General features: G+C 41.8%; 1 protein-coding gene across 2 annotated transcripts in view; it reads left to right on the top strand.

Annotated features, from left to right (window-relative positions):
• LOC109626617 (A disintegrin and metalloproteinase with thrombospondin motifs 3) overlaps nt 1–18,819 on the top strand; it is a 38,441-nt gene that overhangs the window by 211 nt on the left and 19,411 nt on the right. For both annotated transcript variants that reach the window (XM_069517132.1, XM_020082709.2), the window contains exons 2-4: nt 309–733; nt 12,260–12,416; nt 14,597–14,793. In XM_069517132.1, coding sequence (XP_069373233.1) covers nt 309–733; nt 12,260–12,416; nt 14,597–14,793 — 779 coding nt within the window. The remainder of the gene's footprint in view (nt 1–308; nt 734–12,259; nt 12,417–14,596; nt 14,794–18,819) is intronic.

Genomic DNA, 18,819 nt, shown 5'->3' with positions numbered 1-18,819 from the left:
ATAATGATTTTCAGGGGTTAGGGTTAGGGGAAATCTATTTCTTATTGATAGGTCAATGAGTTTGACAGCCCTGTTGTTGTGGATGAGCAATTTCAATACAATGTGTTGAGCTACTGGATAACCTTGATTGTCATTTTCATTGACTTAAGTTTTATAAAGAGAGGATTCCTTCTTATATATTTTACAAATCAAGTTCAGTTCTCTTGCTTAAGTTACTTATCTTACCTTAGTGTGTAGTTTTTTTTCCTTTCCTTGCATGCCATTGATCTGTGAATGTGATTCTCACTTGACACTATCTGTCCCATCAGAACAACTCTCTGGGAAGTTAAGAGAATACGGTCTTATCGTGCCGTTCAGCACCGACTCCCGTGGCCGGTACATTTCTCACGTGGTCTCTGCTGGAAGTGGAAGTAAAGATGATGGTGGAGCCAACGCTGCCACCGGCTCCTCAGACCCCGGCAGCAAAAGGAGGGTGGCCCGTGGTGCCCCCGAGATGCCCTCTGTCACCTCCTCCTCGACTCAGCACTTGTTTTTCAATGTCACTGTGTTTGGGAAAGAACTGCACCTCCGCCTGAGGGCCAACAGGAGGCTGGTGGCCCCGGGGGCTTTCGTGGAATGGCAGGAGGACTTTGAGGAAAAGGCCAAGGAACATATCCACGGGAACTGTGTTTTCACTGGGGATGTGAGCGATATGCCAGAGGCTTCGGTGGCTATCAGCAACTGTGACGGACTGGTAAGTCACCAATGATCTCTTGACACGAGTGTAATGGAGAGAGATGTGGCAGGAGAAAAGATGCTTTTCTGACTTTGGCACATTGGCAGGCAGAATGTGGGGGTGTTGTGGATTGGCTTGCATCATATTCATGTGCATTTATAATTTCTGACCAAAGCTTCCATGTGTATTTCATCTGTGTAGTTTTGAGTGATGGGTCAGTTTGTAGTCAGCTCCTTTAATCAGAGGCTGTCTTCAAGTCAGTTACCATGGATTGTAAATCTTAAATATTCTTCAGTGACTCGACAAACCACTCTTGCCGCTTGATTTCTCTACTGGCCATCTGTGTGCTTCAAATCCTCCACACACTTGTATTTTTGCCAATAAACAAAAAACATTTGTTGACACGCTAGCAGACACATCCTGGCGTCCAGATCCTGATATTCTGATGTTTGTCAGCACGAACAGAGCAGAGTCTAACTGATGAAGTAGAACAACTCACAAACTTGCAAAGTTGTGCATGAAAACTGACTCAGGAACAGCAAACTCGAATCCACCTCTTTCTTTAACAATCAATCATTGGCTGAGGATAGAAGTCGACTTCAGTTGAAGTTTCATTACTTCTTGTCCTCTTGCAATGCAACAAGCTATAAACACACTATTGATAACACACATTTATGATGATCATGTGATGTAACATTTGGAGTCATGTTTCTGGCCACCAGTCAAATGTTTTCACTTCATATTTAGATCCTGTTGGTTTTTTTTTACATGTGATACATGTCTGACTATTTAGCTGCTTTTTAAAACCTGTGTGCTCGTCACCCTGGATGGAAAGCAATGATTGCTATCTCAGTTGTGTTGCCTGGCTCAGATAAAAAGCTTTTCAAATGCTTTAGATTGCTTGTGTTGTAAGTGGCAACCCTAGTTCCACCCTTCGAACCTGAAGTCTTGCATGCGCTACAAGTTGCGGTTTTACTTGTGGGACTTTCCAGCGTGAAATATTTCCAGATTGTGGACATTTTAGCTCGGTCTGGCTAATGCTACACTACTGGAAATCAGTAGGCTAGGCTACTTGGCAGTGGCAGTACAGCAGAACTGCTGTTTTGGAGCTGCCAAGCATTATCGGCTGTATTGGAGACCTTTCGGATGCTGGTGTCAGTATCGGAATGTCTGTAGCCTGAACTGATCAACTGTCAACTATCCACAGGGATGTTGATATTTTTGGCTTTTGTGCTTTGCTCATGATCAGTTGAAAACTTGACAAGAGACTTGGTCTTTCTTGGAGCTTACAAATTCTAGTATTTCACCAACCTTGAATCTGATCTGAAATTGAATGTTGGGAACATATGAGCATATGAATGGACAATACCTGGATTAATAAACATTTTGAATCTAAAGCCCATCTTTCAAACCCACGGAAGTACTTGATTATAAAGAGACACATTATAATCAGACTATCACTTTAAAGTGTTATTACTGTTCAGTTATCTGGGTAAAAAAAATTCTAAGTGAATGGCCACATAATTCCAGCAGACCCAAGCATTTTCAACCTCCTCCATGTACCATCGGTCCTTTCATCACTCGGCTCTAACACAGTCATTCGGTGTCATCGCTGCCTCTAAGACTCCATTGCGGTCTGATGGAGCAACTGAGCAGTGGGCGACGAGATGAGCCACTAATGGATGTTTGCAGTCGAGCAAATTAGGGTGAATTTTCAAACACGCTTGTGTCATTTGAATTGGCAGGTTGACAAAAGGGAGGCTGCACTGTAGCTGTTCTGAGGCGGCTCTCAGAAGTGCTCTGACAGAAATAATGCCTGGAATGAAGAGCGGAGACGACTCGCAGCTCCTGAAACCAACAAATGATACATAAACATACAAATAAAAACACAGAGAGCTATGACTCTTTAATTCCCTTTTTAAAGAATCTTTACAAGCCCATAATTTCATCTCTTTGCTTCTTGGCGTGTCTGTTAGTTCAGTGAAACTCTTTATGTTGCATCAGCAATTTGAAAAATCCCAAAGAAACAATGGAGAGTGTTTGCAATTTTATCTTACATGTTACATACTTTTTATGTTACATGTGTTGCCATGATAAAGTAAAAATATTTAGTAATGAATATAGTATCTGTGAATGTTCGCTATAAATGTTTCCCTCTGAACGGAGAGCCATGGAAAAAAACAATCACGTTGGTGTTTGTCCACTGCACTGATTCGTAGTGAAACAAAGGAGGCACAGGCAATATTGACTAAATGAGTAAGTGGATCAATGGCTGGTTAATTCGTCTGGAACATCTACAAACTCCCTTTGAATGTAAAGCCCATACAGAACCGCCCCACACTGTTAATTTGACATATTGGATGTGTAGAATCAGAAGACTGAGATCCAGAGTTGGGTTCATTCTTCCTCCAAAACATTTCTGGGGATTTGCTTCCCCATATGGTGCTGTTTTTCCTTTATGTTAGATACTTGAAGATGGATGGAATGGTAATTTGTTACCATCTGATGTTGTCTGAGTCTGTGATCGAGGCAGTGTTTGTTGGTCACTGGAGAGGAAAGTGTCTTTTGCCCTTTTTAAATGACAATTTCAAAGCTTTGAGCATCACAAACAACACTGCGTTCCCCTCTGTTGAACTGCAGTGGTGGCCGAGGCCTGAGACAAGGCAATACCACAGTGGAACCACTCAGTGAGGGAAGGATTAATTTTGTTTTGTTTGTGAAATGGACGAACTCCCTCTTTAAGGACCAGAGACTCTTAGAAATCTCATCTATGCATTTCCTTGCATCAAAGCCAACTTAAACACAGACCTGTCTTAGCCTGCAGGGCTGTGCGGGCAGCTTGTGAATGCGCGTAGATGGCTCGCAGGCATATTATTTAGTCTGAAGTGACCGTTTGATGTGAAAGAACATGATGAAGAGATGTGTTTGAAGAGAATAAGAAAGTGAATCATGAGCAGAGGCTGACTCATACGGGCTGCATCTCTGCCATTAGTGTATTCTCTGCATCTTTACAAACCACCAGAGCCCCGTCTTTAAGAGTACGATTGATAGAGTCGCTTATGGAGAAGTGTTTTGTGGGAGCATTGCAGCCGAGCTACTGTGTTTCACAGAGAGCTATGAATCCTTAACGTCCTTTTTAAAGAATCTTTACAAGCCCATAATTTCATCTCTCTGCTTCTTGGCGTGTCTGTTAGTTCTTTTATGTTGCATCAGCAATTGGAAAAAACCCAAATAAACAATGGAAAGGGTTTGCATCTTTATGATGCATCATATTATATATATATAAACAAAGAGGAGATAGACAAATATAACCAAATTTAAAGAACTTGAATTTAGTAAATAAGATATAAACATGAATGCTCATCTTTTCTGCATTGTTTATTCTGCAAAATAAAAGTTTTCATGTCAGCAAACATAATCGGCCATCTATGAATCGGTATGGCTCTGAAGAACTCATGTGCACTCAGCTCCAAATGGTGCAGTTTTTAAATTCCCTTTTTGTGTGTCCTCTCAGAGATGATTCACAAACAGTGAGCCGTGACATCACGAGTACCCAATTATATTAGCTTGTTCTAATGCCATGAGCCTGCATGTGCATTCAAAGCTCACGACAGATAAGACATGCTTCCATCAAAACCGCTTATGCTGATACCTTTTTGGCATATCTGACTTCACAGCACCATCAGGCTGCCAGGTTGAGGCCGGAACCTGTAAAAAGTGAACATAAAATGGCTTGATGTTTTAAAATCAGACCTGCACCTTCGGTTTCGTTATACCTGCGCTATGTGTTTCTTTGCTACAGTGCATGCAGCACAGGTGTCACATCCCTCTGAGTGTGTTTTCTAGTTGTAATATAATTTCGGTTTGATTGAGCAACTTGTCAGCATCAGTTTGTGATATCTTCCTCCCTGACCCCCATGACCCCCGTGACCCCTGCTCGCTCGATGGCGTCAGCTGCAGACGAGCGTGAACTATTGTTGCGGAGCGATGAGTGATGGCTATGATTACACCGGAGCTGCTCATGTGTTGGGAATTAGCGCAGATGACAGGGCTGATTGAATTACATGTGTGATGGAAACACAAGTGCCAGATAACCGCAGCTGAAGAGCGCTATTTCTGTGTCCATCGCTTAAATAGAGCAAGAGCCACCTAGCAACAGTCAGTCAAACTACTGCCTCCTCCTTTTTTGGGGGGGGAGGGGGCTGCAGTGTTCCATCCACTGGAGATGGAAAATGCTTGAATAAATTGTTCTATTCATGAATGTTTGCAGGGATTCTGTACAGGGTCCTGGTCCCGGTCCAGTATCCTCGATATTCCAGTGCTCTGCTGGCACAGAGGTGGAGTCGCTAAATTAAGAGCTCCATCAGTGGAAGCCCAACGTCTCGGCCAATAATGTGATTTATTTCCTCCCAGGCTAATACTTAACTTTCAACAGCTACAGTACGTCTGGTTCATTCAGACACACACTGTGATACACATTTAAACCAATTAAACCATTTAAACTTGGATTTTATGAATGTGAAACACATTTTACACATTGCATAGTAATAATATAATGTACTAATACAGCTGCTACCACATCTGCCTCTTCCATTACTATTACTTAACCCATTACTACTATAAGGCTGTGTCTATGTCTACTGACTATACCAAAAAGTTTTTTCACCTTGCAGACAAACTGAACAGTGGTTCCTATGATTCACCTCTTTTGTTCTGATAAAATCTTGTCCTTTCATTCCTCCCCTTGGCCAGAGGAACGTTCCAAACCTGTTATTTTAGATCGGACTAAACTGAAAAAAGTCTGAACCAAACAAGGTCGATGTGAAAGTGCCCAGTGGAAAATAGGGCTCCCTGAAAGCCACTGTGTAACATTGCAGCTATATACTCTTACTACTCCAACTAATAATACTTGTACTACTTCTACCACTCCTACCACTGCAATCCCTATATTGATAATACTTACATTTATTACAGTAATAGAAACAACAATGGTGTAATTACAACATTATCTCTTCTTTTAAACACAATTAGTCATTAATAGCAGCATCATAATCGTCTGCTTTAATTAACTGCTCCTTTTTGTCAGTCTCATGCAGATGAGTGCCGGCGATTAGGAGCCCAATTTTCTCTTGGTAATCCTCATCTTGATCAGCAGCTATGCCTGCCCTTTGTGTGATAAAAAGGAATCAGGTCATAATCCCCACGCTCCCACAACCTGTCTCATACAATTATTTCAAACCCGCAACTCTGCTGAGCCATGATTTACTTGCCGGCTCATGATCATCCTGGTTTGCACCACAAACGCTCTTATAAAACATCACATCATATGTCAGATGCCGCCTGCGAATGTCCCCGACACAGAGCTAGATTGAATCTTGTGACTTCTGACATTGTACAAAAAAACCGTGTGACCTTGCTGCAGGAGTGCGATTCTTGATCTCAGTTGGTGACGGTGGATGACCTTTTTTTACTCTCTGTCTCTTGTTTGCGGATCAACAGAGAGCATGCACAGGACCGAAATTACATGTTTCTAAACAATCTTCTGCAAATTACCGGTTAAGCTCCTGGAATGACGGCTGGACTTTGATCTCCTTGCACGTTGCAGCTCGAGGGCTTGTTCCATTTTTAGATTGTTTGTCCGTCATGTAGCTGTAGAGATGTCTCCACCAGATCACAATGCAGAAAAAAAAGACCACCATGTGTCAGTATGTTGTGACATTGTTGTTGTCTGGCACTGGTCTCTACTTACACATTTTTACACTGATTTCCTCACTCGTGTCGCTCCAAACAGAATTGGACTTGATATATTTTGACTCCCTCATCCCAGTACAGTGCAGTCGAAGCTTAAGGAGCAGCTGCAAGTGGTTCTGACCAGTGCTACGTGTCCCTTTTTAGAACTGCAAGCCAGTCAAAAATAAGAAAGTTAAGCACACTGCTCGTAACTGTCTCAATGCAGGGGCTGCATCCTTCGGAGGCTGAGTTTGAAAACCGATTGCGTCCCAGCTACACTGACGATAAATGCCTCCTTCCATTCCATCAGGGGGATCTTTCGCAGCCCAACCTATCAAAGGATTCATTACGCAAAGAGTTAATGGGATCCTTGCAGACCAGACAGTCTGATTTTGGCCTTCATGGTCTACACAGCCCACAGAGACTGCGTCCTTTGTGGGCCTCGTACCTCTGCAGGATATGACCCCTGAATTGAGACACAGCTGTATTAAAAGAGTTCTACAAAGGTAGTTTAGAATATAGCGATTCTAGTTGTATTACTGCCAGTATTATGGAAAATACAATAACTAATAATAGTGTAATTTCTTTGATCACTTCAATGAAATACACAGGCAGGTAAAACTTATGTGCTCAGTTATACCACAGACATTTTTTCTAAGACATTGCTGATGCTGGTATCAATATCAGAACATCTCTATCATGCATATGTGGGTTTCTTGGCTCAGTTATTCTATTTCAAGTTATTCCTTTAAACTAAACACGGATCAGCAGCGTAGTGATTTCACCGTGCACCTCTCACCTCAGTTGTTCTCTGCCTCAGTGTTTAAGTGACAGACTCCAACTGCTGGTTTACATAGCAGAGAGAAGTCTCCTTGAAATTACATACAGTAAATATCCACCTTCAAAGTTGTTCTTACCAGAGTGTGGAATTTAGTGCACGGGTGAGCCGAAGCGTGAGCTATATTTGCCCTTTTTTTCTTGTTTGTGTGTGTGTGTGCATGATGGGAGTGATTCTGCCGGACACCCTGCTGCCTCCACCTCTGTTCCTCTTTTAATTTATCCTCTGCTGAGCGCTGCAGTGCTCACAGCGATCACCGCTGTATGCACCACTCAGACTCAGAGGTAAATACCTGATGGGGACGAGTTCACATCTTCAATCATTTTTCTCGCTGTGCTGTCAAATCAGCACGTTCGCCTAAGTGTCATGTTCCCATCACTGCCGATCAGAGCCAATTAAAAACACGCATTGACCCAGGAGTGTGTGGAGATTGGCATTGCAGAGAAAAGGTAGATGTTCGTGGGTGTTAGTTAACCTATGAAAGTGGCATTATAGAAGCGCTGTTTGACTTTGTGTTTGTATCTTTGTGTTTGTATCTTTGTGAATTTTATATTTATATTGTTTCACTCTATGTACGTGCCGTGACAAATAAAGACTGATGGGGACGAGTTCACATCTTCAATCATTTTTCAAAATCCCAGCTCTGTATCCTCAATCTCACAGGTTTAAAGTTACTGACCAGAATCTCTCTGAATAGATTCTCCTGACTGACAGGCTGTGATTCTCCAATTGAAAAAAGCTCTCGACTTAATAACACAACTGTGATTGTGGCTCAGCAAGGTGCGTTTGTTGTTCCTGGTTTGATTGCAATAATTTGGCTCGGTGCAAAACAAATTATTTATGTTCCTCTTTTTAAAAAAGGTATTGTGTATGTTATGTAGGGCAGCTGTGGCTCAGGAGGTATAGATAGAGTCGTCTATTAACAAGCAGGTTGGTGGTTGGATCCCCAACTCCTTCAGTCTGTATTCCGAAGCGTCCTTGGGCAGGATACTAAACCCCAAGTTGCTGCTGCGTATAAATGGCGTGTGTAACTCTTTAACATCAAGATTTGCTGGTAAACTTGCTAAAAGAGGTGATTGACTCCCTTCCCATTTTCAGTAGAGGAGTTTGCCCCGCTGTGTTTTTTCCTATGTCTCAACTGAGGCGCTCTGACACCTCGCTGTGCTGTCAAATCAGCACGTTCGCCTCAGTGTCATGTTCCCATCACTGCCGATCAGAGCTTGAGCCAATTAAAAACACGCATTGACCCAGGAGTGTGTGGAGATTGGCATTGCAGAGAAAAGGTAGATGTTCGTGGGTGTTAGTTAACCTATGAAAGTGGCATTATAGAAGCGCTGTTTGACTTTGTGTTTGTATCTTTGTGAATTTTATATTTATATTGTTTCACTCTATGTACGTGCTGTGACAAATAAAGACTCTTTTATTCTTTGAGCTTTCTGCTAGTGTGAGCATGCTAACAAGCACATCACTAACATGCTGATGTTTAGCTGGTATAATATCAACCATGTTCCATTGACTTCAGCATGATGTCAATTGCTAATGAGAGCTAAGCACAAAGTAAAGATGAGGCTTAGAAAGTCATGAGGTTCGCAGGTAGTTTGTTTAAACAAATATATAATGGGACAAATTAAACTTTCACTTGTGAAACCTTTAACAGCCCTGCATGAGGACTTTTTTGAATAAAGAATGTATTGTGGTCAGAATATTTGAAATTATCTAGTGAATCAACTAATAATGCCAAAACTAGGTTTAGAGTCTAAAACCTAAAGATATTAATTTTACAGCGATGTGATACAGAAAGAAGAAAAAATCCTACAATTTTTGAGAGGCTGGAGTTCAGAAAATGTCAGCGCTGAGGCAATGCTCCTGATGCAGGAATCGATTTTTAAGTTATCTGAATCTAATTTCAGTGGGATGCAGCTATTAAATAATCCCGAATTTAACCTATAACATTAAGAAAATCAAATAACCTTGTGTCCCCCCCCCCCCCCCCCCCCGTACAGGCTTCACCGTGCAGTGTACACATGCTAACATTTGAAAGGCCTTTCCAGATGCTGCAGCTCTCTCCCCTCACAGACCCGGCTTCACTTTCCACCCACCGCTGAAATAAGAGACCACAGAGGAAGTATTCTAGCATGTCTTACTTGGCATTTCCTGGTCAGAGGCTGGACAGATTCTTTCTCTCCTCTTTGCCCTCACTGTCATACGTCTGCCCTTAAGTTCACGACTTTGGAGCTGTTAGTCCCTGACCTCACAGCGAGGATTCTGAGATGAACATTTCAATTGTTATATTGTTTTACTCTACGTATGTGCCGTGACAAATAAAGGCATTCTCTTTTATTCTTTGAGCTTTCTGCGAGTGTGAGCATGCTGACAAGGACACCACTAACATGCTGATGTTTAGCTGGTATAATATCAACCATATTCCCTTGACTTCAGCTAGCTAATTAGCGCTAAGCACAAAGTAAAGATGAGGCTTAGAAAGTCATTAGGTTGCACATATAGTTCGTTTAAACAAATATATAATGGGACAAATGAAACTTTCTCAAGATTACGGCTTTGGACCTGTAAGTCTGCAGCGACTGCACAATGAGGATTCCGAAATGAGTCTCTCGTTGCCGGGCTCTATTTTGATTTCTTCTTGTCGTTTTTTTTTCCTTCAGTGAGGAGTAGGAATTTGAGAAATGGAATTTGTGCCTTGCACTGCAGATTGATCCTAACAGAAACAAGGTGGGAACTTAAAAGGAAATGGTTCTGCCTCATCTTGGTTATGTGTTCTTCCTGTTGCACTCTAGTTTATTATCACCTCAGCAGCCTTTCACAGTGTCACAGGAAATATGATGACACAATGGTGCCTGGATGGGTTTGAACTTTTGTTCACCTTCATATCCTATAACTAATATTTTTAACTAGAATGACACTCAGTAGATCCAAGGCCAGCAGGCCCCTTAAATTCAATGAAGCTGCACCAAATTGCACACACTCAGATATCAGTTCCTTAAATGTGCTAGTTTAAAAAAAATCAATATCCATGATTTTTTTATGTGAGTTTGAGTCAAAAAACTGAGAAAATAATAGAAAATGTTGAAAAACAGCTAATCCCACAATGTTAAAGAAAGTGATAAAAATATCCTGCATCCATCCTCACCAAAATTGAATGGATTCTACTTTCTTGGCCCATGTCCCATCCTTCGACAACATGAAAATCCTTTCAGTTGTTTTTGCGTATTCTTGCTCACAACCAAACATACTATTGTAGATTGCATACCTCTGCCAAGGCACAACAGTCTCCTTATGAAACCACATTTAAATTCACTAGATCTGGATTTGATCAAGATCCATGAATTATTCCCTGAGAAAATAACGGAAATGCCGAAATACACCCTTTCTTGCATTGTTAATATCTTTTTATTGGTTTTTCCCTGAGCCATGCTGCATCATTCCACCAAGTTTCGAGGTAATCCCTTCCGTTGTTTTTGTGCAAACTTGCTTAGAAACAAACAAACAAGCAGAAAGCGGTGGAAACATAACCTCTTCAGTGTCCTGATTAGGAAAAGATGTGAAAAACATGAGGCCTTTATTTGTGGTTCCTCCTGCAGCCCAGAGACGTGCAGCTTACGTTTGATGGTGCGGATGTAAACTGTTTGTCCATATGTCGGCCCCTGTGATGTGACCCAATAAAGAATTACACAGCTTTCCATATTATTTTATACTGCACACACATAGAGACAGGCTATAGTCTAACAGAGGTGGATGTTAGAGATGATCACTCCCTCGTTAACACTGTGATATCCAGCTTTAGTCACCACCACCGCTCTCGCTTACATAAGCAGTTATGTAACATGCAGGGAAACGTTTTATGTGCAAGAATGTATACCTAAAACTTTTTATTGCTGCTTAGGGTCGGTGGAAACAAGTTTTTAACACCAACATATATTTGAAGTTAATATTTCAGACATGCCAGCAAGAATTTTATATTTTTTACAGTAATGTGATTCATCTTAAGTCGTGTCTTTAGCTCCTGAATCCTCCACATGTTTACCATAGGCGCCAACTTCATCTGTCTGCTGTTTGGTGCTAGCGTGGTTGGGTGTTTGTTTTTATATGTCAGTCCTGTGATGGACTAGCGACCCGGCCAGGGTGTTCCCCGTCTCTCTTCATAGATGATGGATGGAAGTTTGGTGCTGAGCAGCAAGTGTAACGTGGATTTTCAGAGCTGCAGTGATCAGCACAGTTTTGCATGTTCTCCTTGTGTCTGCGGGTACTGCATCTTCCACCCACAGTCCAAATGTTAATAAGAGACTGTAAGTTTAAATGTGAGTGCGAATGGTTGTTTGCATCTGTATGTTGATCTTACTGAGGCCCCATTTTCTACACCTGCACACAGAAGAGAGAAATAGAAGAAGCAGATGTGAAGATGTTCCCTAACCTGTTATTCGTAGCAGCTAAAAGAAACGTTGAGACACTGGTGTGCACAAACTCACTGCGTTACTAATAATATCCCCCTGGCCTTACATTTACCTTTATAATGAAACTGAAATACGACAGCTGCTCTCTGTCGGTAGTTGAGAAGGATCCTGTAACATGTCAGATTCTGCTCATTAAAGTGTGAGATAAAGTGACTGCATCAAAAGTAAACTGTAAAACTTCAATACAGGCTTTGAAAAAAATCACATATCACAGCTAAGAGAATCTGACAAGAGTTTTACCAGAGACGCATAAAGCTCATGAGAACTTGCGGCTGAATAGAGACGTTGCGACTCATCGTCTCTTCGGGCTGAAATCATTGTGACACTCAATAAAATTCGGTGAGGGGCTTGAAGGCCCCAAATTGCATCTACCTGCGTCATTTCCCATATCCAGCCCTGCTCTTAATCCTCCAATTGATCAGGCACGCTATAATTACCGGCTCCAGTGGAATTACTGTCCTTTTGAAGGAGGAGGGGTGAACTAATGTGAAGGCCTATTTTTTCCAGGCAGGTCTGATCCGGACTGATAATGGGGAGTTTTTCATCGAGCCCCTCGAGAAGGGCCAGCAGGATGTGGAAGTGAAGGGGCGTGTCCACGTGGTCTACCGCAGGTCGGCCATCAAGCGGGAGACGGGCCAGCGGAGGGAGGATCTCCACAATGAAGGTAGGCAAAGAGAGGGAAGCGTGACGTCAGTGGAAACAAACAGCACTGTGTGGGTTTTCACTTGAACTTGTTCACGAGTGCATGTGTAATAAGTTGCATTTAGGTTATGACCTAGAGACGTCATGTCGTCCATCTTTATATGCAGTCTATCCTCCGCAATCTTTGCATTGTATTAATATTGGAGTAATTGCATTAACTTTAACCTGTAATACTAGTATATGTTTAGTGTTTATTGTGCTGCCATGTGTTTATTATTCATCAACTGCACATTTTGACAATGAAGTTGAAACACAAACACTGATTTTCATACATATTGGAAACCAGTCCACACCAGCACAGTCACTTAACCCTGCAGCGTCGTGTGTGTCCCTTCAATTCCGCAGCTTTTAAAAACTCCATCACCTCTCTGTGTACATTTATTAGCCTGAGCAGCCGAGGCAGCAAATCACTAAACCACCTGGTGAAACGAGGAATGCTCGGCTCTGGTGGTACTACTCGGCTCGGGACGCGGAGGGAGGGGGGCAGGGGTCATTGTGGAGTGAGAGAGAGAGAGTGTGGGAGGGGTGACCTTTCCTTCGCAGTCTCAACGACTCAACACCATCATGAATTCCTCTTCTATTCCTTCCTCGCCGCAACAATAGCTTGAGCATCTGGCGGAAGATGTTTTTTTTTAACCTCACCCCATTTTCCCGTTGCCTGTGTGTGACTGATAAAAGTATTGTCTCTTTTCATTTTCCTCCACAGGCATCGAGTTCATAATAGAAAATCATAATCAACTGACTCATTCACATTCTCTAAGCCTCGCTCTTTGTTTGTTTTATTCTTCGTTACCATCCATTAAATTCAATTTTATCTTTAATAGGTTACATTCTTATGTAAAGTGATGCAGCTTTCTTGCCTTTTTCACCTTTTTCCATTTCTGATTCTGTGTCACTCTAATAAGATGTGCTTCACTGAGGGAAGCATTAACCCCTCGTGCATGTGCCATTGTTTGAACTGAAATTATATTTCATGCTCCATCTCTCATTTAGAGTCTCTATCCATATTTAAGTGGTTTTATCTACAAAGCTTTGCAAACAGATCATCATGCATCTGGTTCCAAATCAGTTCTCAGGAGATTTACCTGGAGCTACTTACTAAAATGATTGTTTTCTGCATTTGATTTTGTTTAACCTAACACTGAAGATATCTCATTCAGGGGATTTTCTAGTTTGCATGAGATTAACTCTCATGTTTCCATTTGTAGTTGAAGCAGGGACATCTCAAATGTGAAATTAGGTGCAAATTGCACAAGATCCATAATAAGTGATTGCTTGCAGCAACATGCATCTTGATGCATGTAACAATATCTGCCAGACGTGGACTTTGCCTATGCTGCATAAAATTACATGTGAGAGAATTATAACCTCATGAATAATACATTTGGGTTTTTGTATTTTTTTTATCATTAACAGCAGAGCATCACTTATCAGTAATGGATTCCAATGAAATCTGATTAAATTAAAGAGCCTGTTGGTTACATACTATTAAACTGCTGCTGAAGATAGCTGGTGCATGTATCTTACAATGGTTTATTGCTGTGTGTTTTCCCAGGCAGGTTTCCCTTGCAGCTCTGAGTGCCTGTGCCTCTGTAGAGCTGCAAACATGTGGTTCACTGCACATAAACTCTTATCTCTCAAAATCTGTTTTCATCTTTCTGTGTCGTAGCCTGAGTCTGTAAAATGCACATTCAAGCAAATGTTTAGTCTCTGACAAACAAAGCTGCGAACGGATGACATGCTGTGCATAAATATCCCACTTGCAAAAGCTGAATGTTGTTTGGAATAGGTTTGACCCAGTTGGGAATGAATCTCTGAATGCACACACTGTATAGTTTGGCTGAATGTGGAGCATGAGAAAATACGCCTCTCACTCACCGGTGATTTATGAGTCCGAGGGGAGCATTTTGACTCAAGATCGAGAGACACAGTGAAAATATCCACAGGCCGCAGCCCTGACAGAACCCCTGAAGGATCCCACCTGCTCACTCTGAGGCTCCGAGACAGTTGCTTTACGTCAAGTTTGACACTGACGTACAGTAAATCACTTCACGGGAGCTGAAATAAGAGAAGAAATATACATGCATCGTATTCCCACAGTCTTGTTCGCTGACTTGTTTATGTGCTGACTTATATTCGCAGTGGCGGACTTCGGGATCGCGGACCTCCCCGCGGCTCTGGATCTCATCGAGCAGAAGCTATCCGAGTCAGAGCGCAAGAGGAGGCACGCGAAGAAAGACGACTACAACATTGAGGTGCTGTTGGCTGTGGACGACTCTGTGGTGCGCTTCCACGGCAAGGAGCATGTGCAGAATTACGTTCTCACGCTCATGAACATAGTAAGTCAGTTCTCATCACTTGCCGTTTGTTTGTACAGATGTTCAACATGAAACAAAAAAAGTTTTTTCGATTAAGATTGTCATAAGAATGTGTTTTAAATATCCACAATATTCACAAGTTCAGAGGTGAAGTCTTGAAATGCAGTTTAGAGTCAAAAGATATTTAGCAGCAACCTGGTTAATGTGCAATGAAGAATTTCAATGTTTTTCATAAAATGAAACGGATCTGATGCAATTCTCCCATTTTTATCAGGGATCTTTTTCACCGCCTTGTCCTCTATGACATCAGACCTCGCCACACTTCTCCCCCAGACCTCTCTCTTCTCACTCTCTAGCTGTTTGTGGATTACCAGTAAGGAGGTGGGGGTAGGAAAAAAAGAGACTCTCAGCTCATTCATTATGGGTTCCACCAGCTCCTACCACCCTAATCTACTTACTGAGTCTAAATCCCCCCAAGTCAGATTTTCACAGGGTGCTGGTTTCACTCTGTAACAGTTACCATTTGGACCATGCATGGTGGTCTGATTAGCTGCGCTAGACCAATTAGAAAGTTGACTGGAAGCTGTGTGGGGCAGTCATGGAAACCCAGTGCCAGAAGTGCGCTCCCACTGCCAAGCTCTGCTTTCATGGAATGATGTGTTTATTTAATTAGGATATTATATTCACATTCAGTCCCCAAATGTCTTTGGCAGAGAGGAATGCCTTATTATTAATGATCCTGGTATATTATGTATTATACTGTGAAGTGGCTGTGAGAGTGTAATTTGTCCTCTAGTGCTCTCTGATAGGCACTCATGAGAATTCCACATCACTCGTGGGAATATGAGGAGGTCCTCTGAGAAGGAACGCACAGTGAAATCCATACGACCTCCCTTCTACTGAGTCAGATTTGGTGAGAGGAACTTGCCACTTCCAGAGAGAAAGGTGCCGCTCAAACAAAACCCTTTAGTTACATTTGTAAGCCACTGGCTGGCTGTGTCTGAAAGAGCTCTGCCCACTTAAATCCCCTGAATCCCGGCTCCGTGGCTGCAGAATGTGTAGTACCACCTGGAGAAACTCTCCCTGGGGGATTGATTATTGGACATCCTGTCTGCGCAAAGCCAAGGTGGCGGCCGGGGTGCCTCGCCACACAATGGCTGTGTTGTTTGAGCGCGGACCAGGTTTTGTCCACATCGATTTGACGTCATACAAAAGCCAGTGACACCTATAGTGACTGTAGCCCACAGCTGCTTCTCCCATTTGCAGCCACAACAATCTGATTCCAGCTCTCTGTGTGCTTCTCCTGGCTTTGTAATTATCCCTGTATACTCGGGGGCTGGCCCGTCTCACTGCAAGGACTCACTAAAAAAAGTTGTTGAAGCTTCAATACAGTTGTGTCAAAGAATATGTGAGCTCTGTGTTTACAAAAGTTGTCCCGGTGCTTTTGTGTTAATGCTGTCCTCATTTTATCAACAGTTTCAGATCCAACCTGTAAATACATCAGAAAAAGCAGTCGAGGAATGTGAGATCGTAACAAATCTGGGAGAATTCAGGGTCTTGAGCATTTATTGACCTGAATAGGCTTCTGTGAATGGAATATTAGCTTAAATGCCTTGGGTGTAACCCCGCGTCCCAGAGCAAATTTGGACTCAGGCCAAGGTTAACCACTCTTCAGTGACGGAGCTTTTCTTCTGCACGGTCATAATTTTTCTACGCAGAGAAAGCTAACTGACACATACTCGTTTCAACAACGGAGTCACAATCTGTTATTTTGTTTGCCACATCCAAAGCTTCTCCCAACTCTCTGCATATTGCTTTCTTCCTCTGCAGCTGTAGAGATTAAAGCTTATGAACGGAAATAACCTCCCTGCTGTAGCATTAATGAAAACGTGGGACTTCACCTCAGGGCTCTTGTGATTTTATCCAGTGACACCAATTAATCGATGACCTTTGGTAGATCAGCGTTGCATGTTATTGACAGGCTGAGAGGCTGAAAGAAAACTGATACACAAAAAGTTGTTGTAATGCGAGTAAGTGATTAGCATTTTATATCCACTGCACCTTTATTATGGTTGTGGGTAAAAGAACCATTGTTGACTCAGAGTCACATGATTTTGCTGCAATATGAGCTACATCACCCATCGGGACAAGATTCTCAGCGGTCAGTAACTTCCAAAAAACAAAGAATGATTGAGGAGATCAAGAAAGGTGATCAGATCAGGATATTTCAGAATTTGGACTGTTGGCAAAGGTGAAAATAGCAAAAATGGCACAAATCTTCTGAAACAGGAATAAAAGCTATGATAAAACAGAAAATATCTTTCTTTTTCCAAAAGCTTCTTATTTGCTGTTTCTGAAAAAGATAAATTAATGAGGAGCTGTGGGAGTGCAAAGTTTAGGAGTTCTGGTATTGTGTGGGACTGAAACAAGACTCTTTTAAAATAGTAAGTTCTTTACAGGAAATACATTTGCTTTCTCTGTGAAAGTTAGATTCAAACACCTGCGGCTTTCATGACTGTACTCAAGCGTAGCACCAGGTTAATTACTAGTTTCAGTGCATAACCTCATAACTTCTAAATCACAGATTTACTTTTCGCTTTTTGTAAAAACTTGTTTAAACCGTGTATAAACAAACTATTGCAGACATGAGAGTTGTAACCATGTTTTTCCCTCGACAAGAAAGCATATGTGCATTTTTCCCAAAAAGTAGAACTATATTGTACCATTATGAGGTACAAGGATCATGTTCCTGAAATGGACAATGTCATAAGACCTTGGTTAAAGGCTGTTGTTAAAACTTTTATGTTAATGATGTCTTTAAAGGTCAGCACAGAGTAGAATATACTGAATAGTATTGAACCAAGTACTGATCCTTGTGAGACGCCCTTTAAATGAAGAGAGAAAGTAACAGAATTAGTTGCAGCCCCTTTAAGCAGATTCTTCAATAGAAAGGAAGAAAAACAATTAAAAGTGACTCGTGTAGAATGGCATCATTAGAGGAATTGAAAGCTGCACATTAAGCCTGTGATATTACAGTGAAGAACCATCAGATGCTGCACTCATTAGGACGACACCTGTAATCAGCAGTGGAGCAGTTTTAGCACGGAACTGTTGGCGAAAGCCAGATGGGGAAAAGATATCGTTCACTTCAACAGCTTCCTGGAAACGTCTTTTTTGAAAACTTGAAACTCAGGGTAGTTTGGAGACGCTGTCAAGATAAGAGGCTCCTGAAATGTTGCACAAATTATGAAGGTGATGAATAGCACAGAGAAGTTTGATTCAAATATCGAATCAAAGTGTCACAGAACACGTTTCATCTCAGTGACAAGTTCAGAAGTCACATGGAGAAATGTGAGTGTGCTTTGTAAAGCTAAATGACTCCTTTGTTTTCCAGGCGAGAGTTGCCCAGTTTGTTTGGCACTTTTTTAATTACAATCCATAACCAACATGTCCCAATTAAATGACTTACTGATTAATGGAAAAAGAAATACGCACTCTTTTTTTCCTCTGAACTTTTACGAGCAGCTGTGATTTGGTGAAAATAAATCAACACTCAAGTGGAAATTGAACTTTGGGATTTGAACGGGATCCTGGCTCGGCCCTGGGTTTAGCATTTACATACCACAGCATTATTATAAAGCCAAACAGCAGTTGACACATTTCTGGGTCAGGCTTCGTTGCCATTGCGTAACTAACACTGGTTTCCCTGGATGGTTGCCAATGTCTTAAGAATATATTTCATCATTATTCCAAGATTGTTGTAAGAGATGAAAAAAAACAAAACATGGTTAGACGCCAGAGCGCTGCACCTCCGAAATCAACAAATCTTTGCTGCTTGTTTCAGCAGATTTGAGATAAACAAGGCTGATATCAAGACAGAGCGGATTTAATTGACTTGAAACCCTGTTACTCATAAAGAGTTTGAACATCACAGCTGTAGAACAGCATTTATCTTCTCTTTCAAGAAGTAAAAACACTGATCCCCAAACAGCTTGGCCTCTCATAGGAGGAAACATCAGCAAATCAGTCGCTGCTTCCTCTTCTCTG

Source organism: Paralichthys olivaceus, chromosome 21, assembly GCF_024713975.1.
Source record: "Paralichthys olivaceus isolate ysfri-2021 chromosome 21, ASM2471397v2, whole genome shotgun sequence".
In the NCBI taxonomy this organism is placed as follows: Eukaryota; Metazoa; Chordata; class Actinopteri; order Pleuronectiformes; family Paralichthyidae; genus Paralichthys; species Paralichthys olivaceus.
The sequence above is the reverse complement of the archived record's forward strand: the minus strand, read 5'-3'. Positions and strand labels throughout refer to the sequence as shown.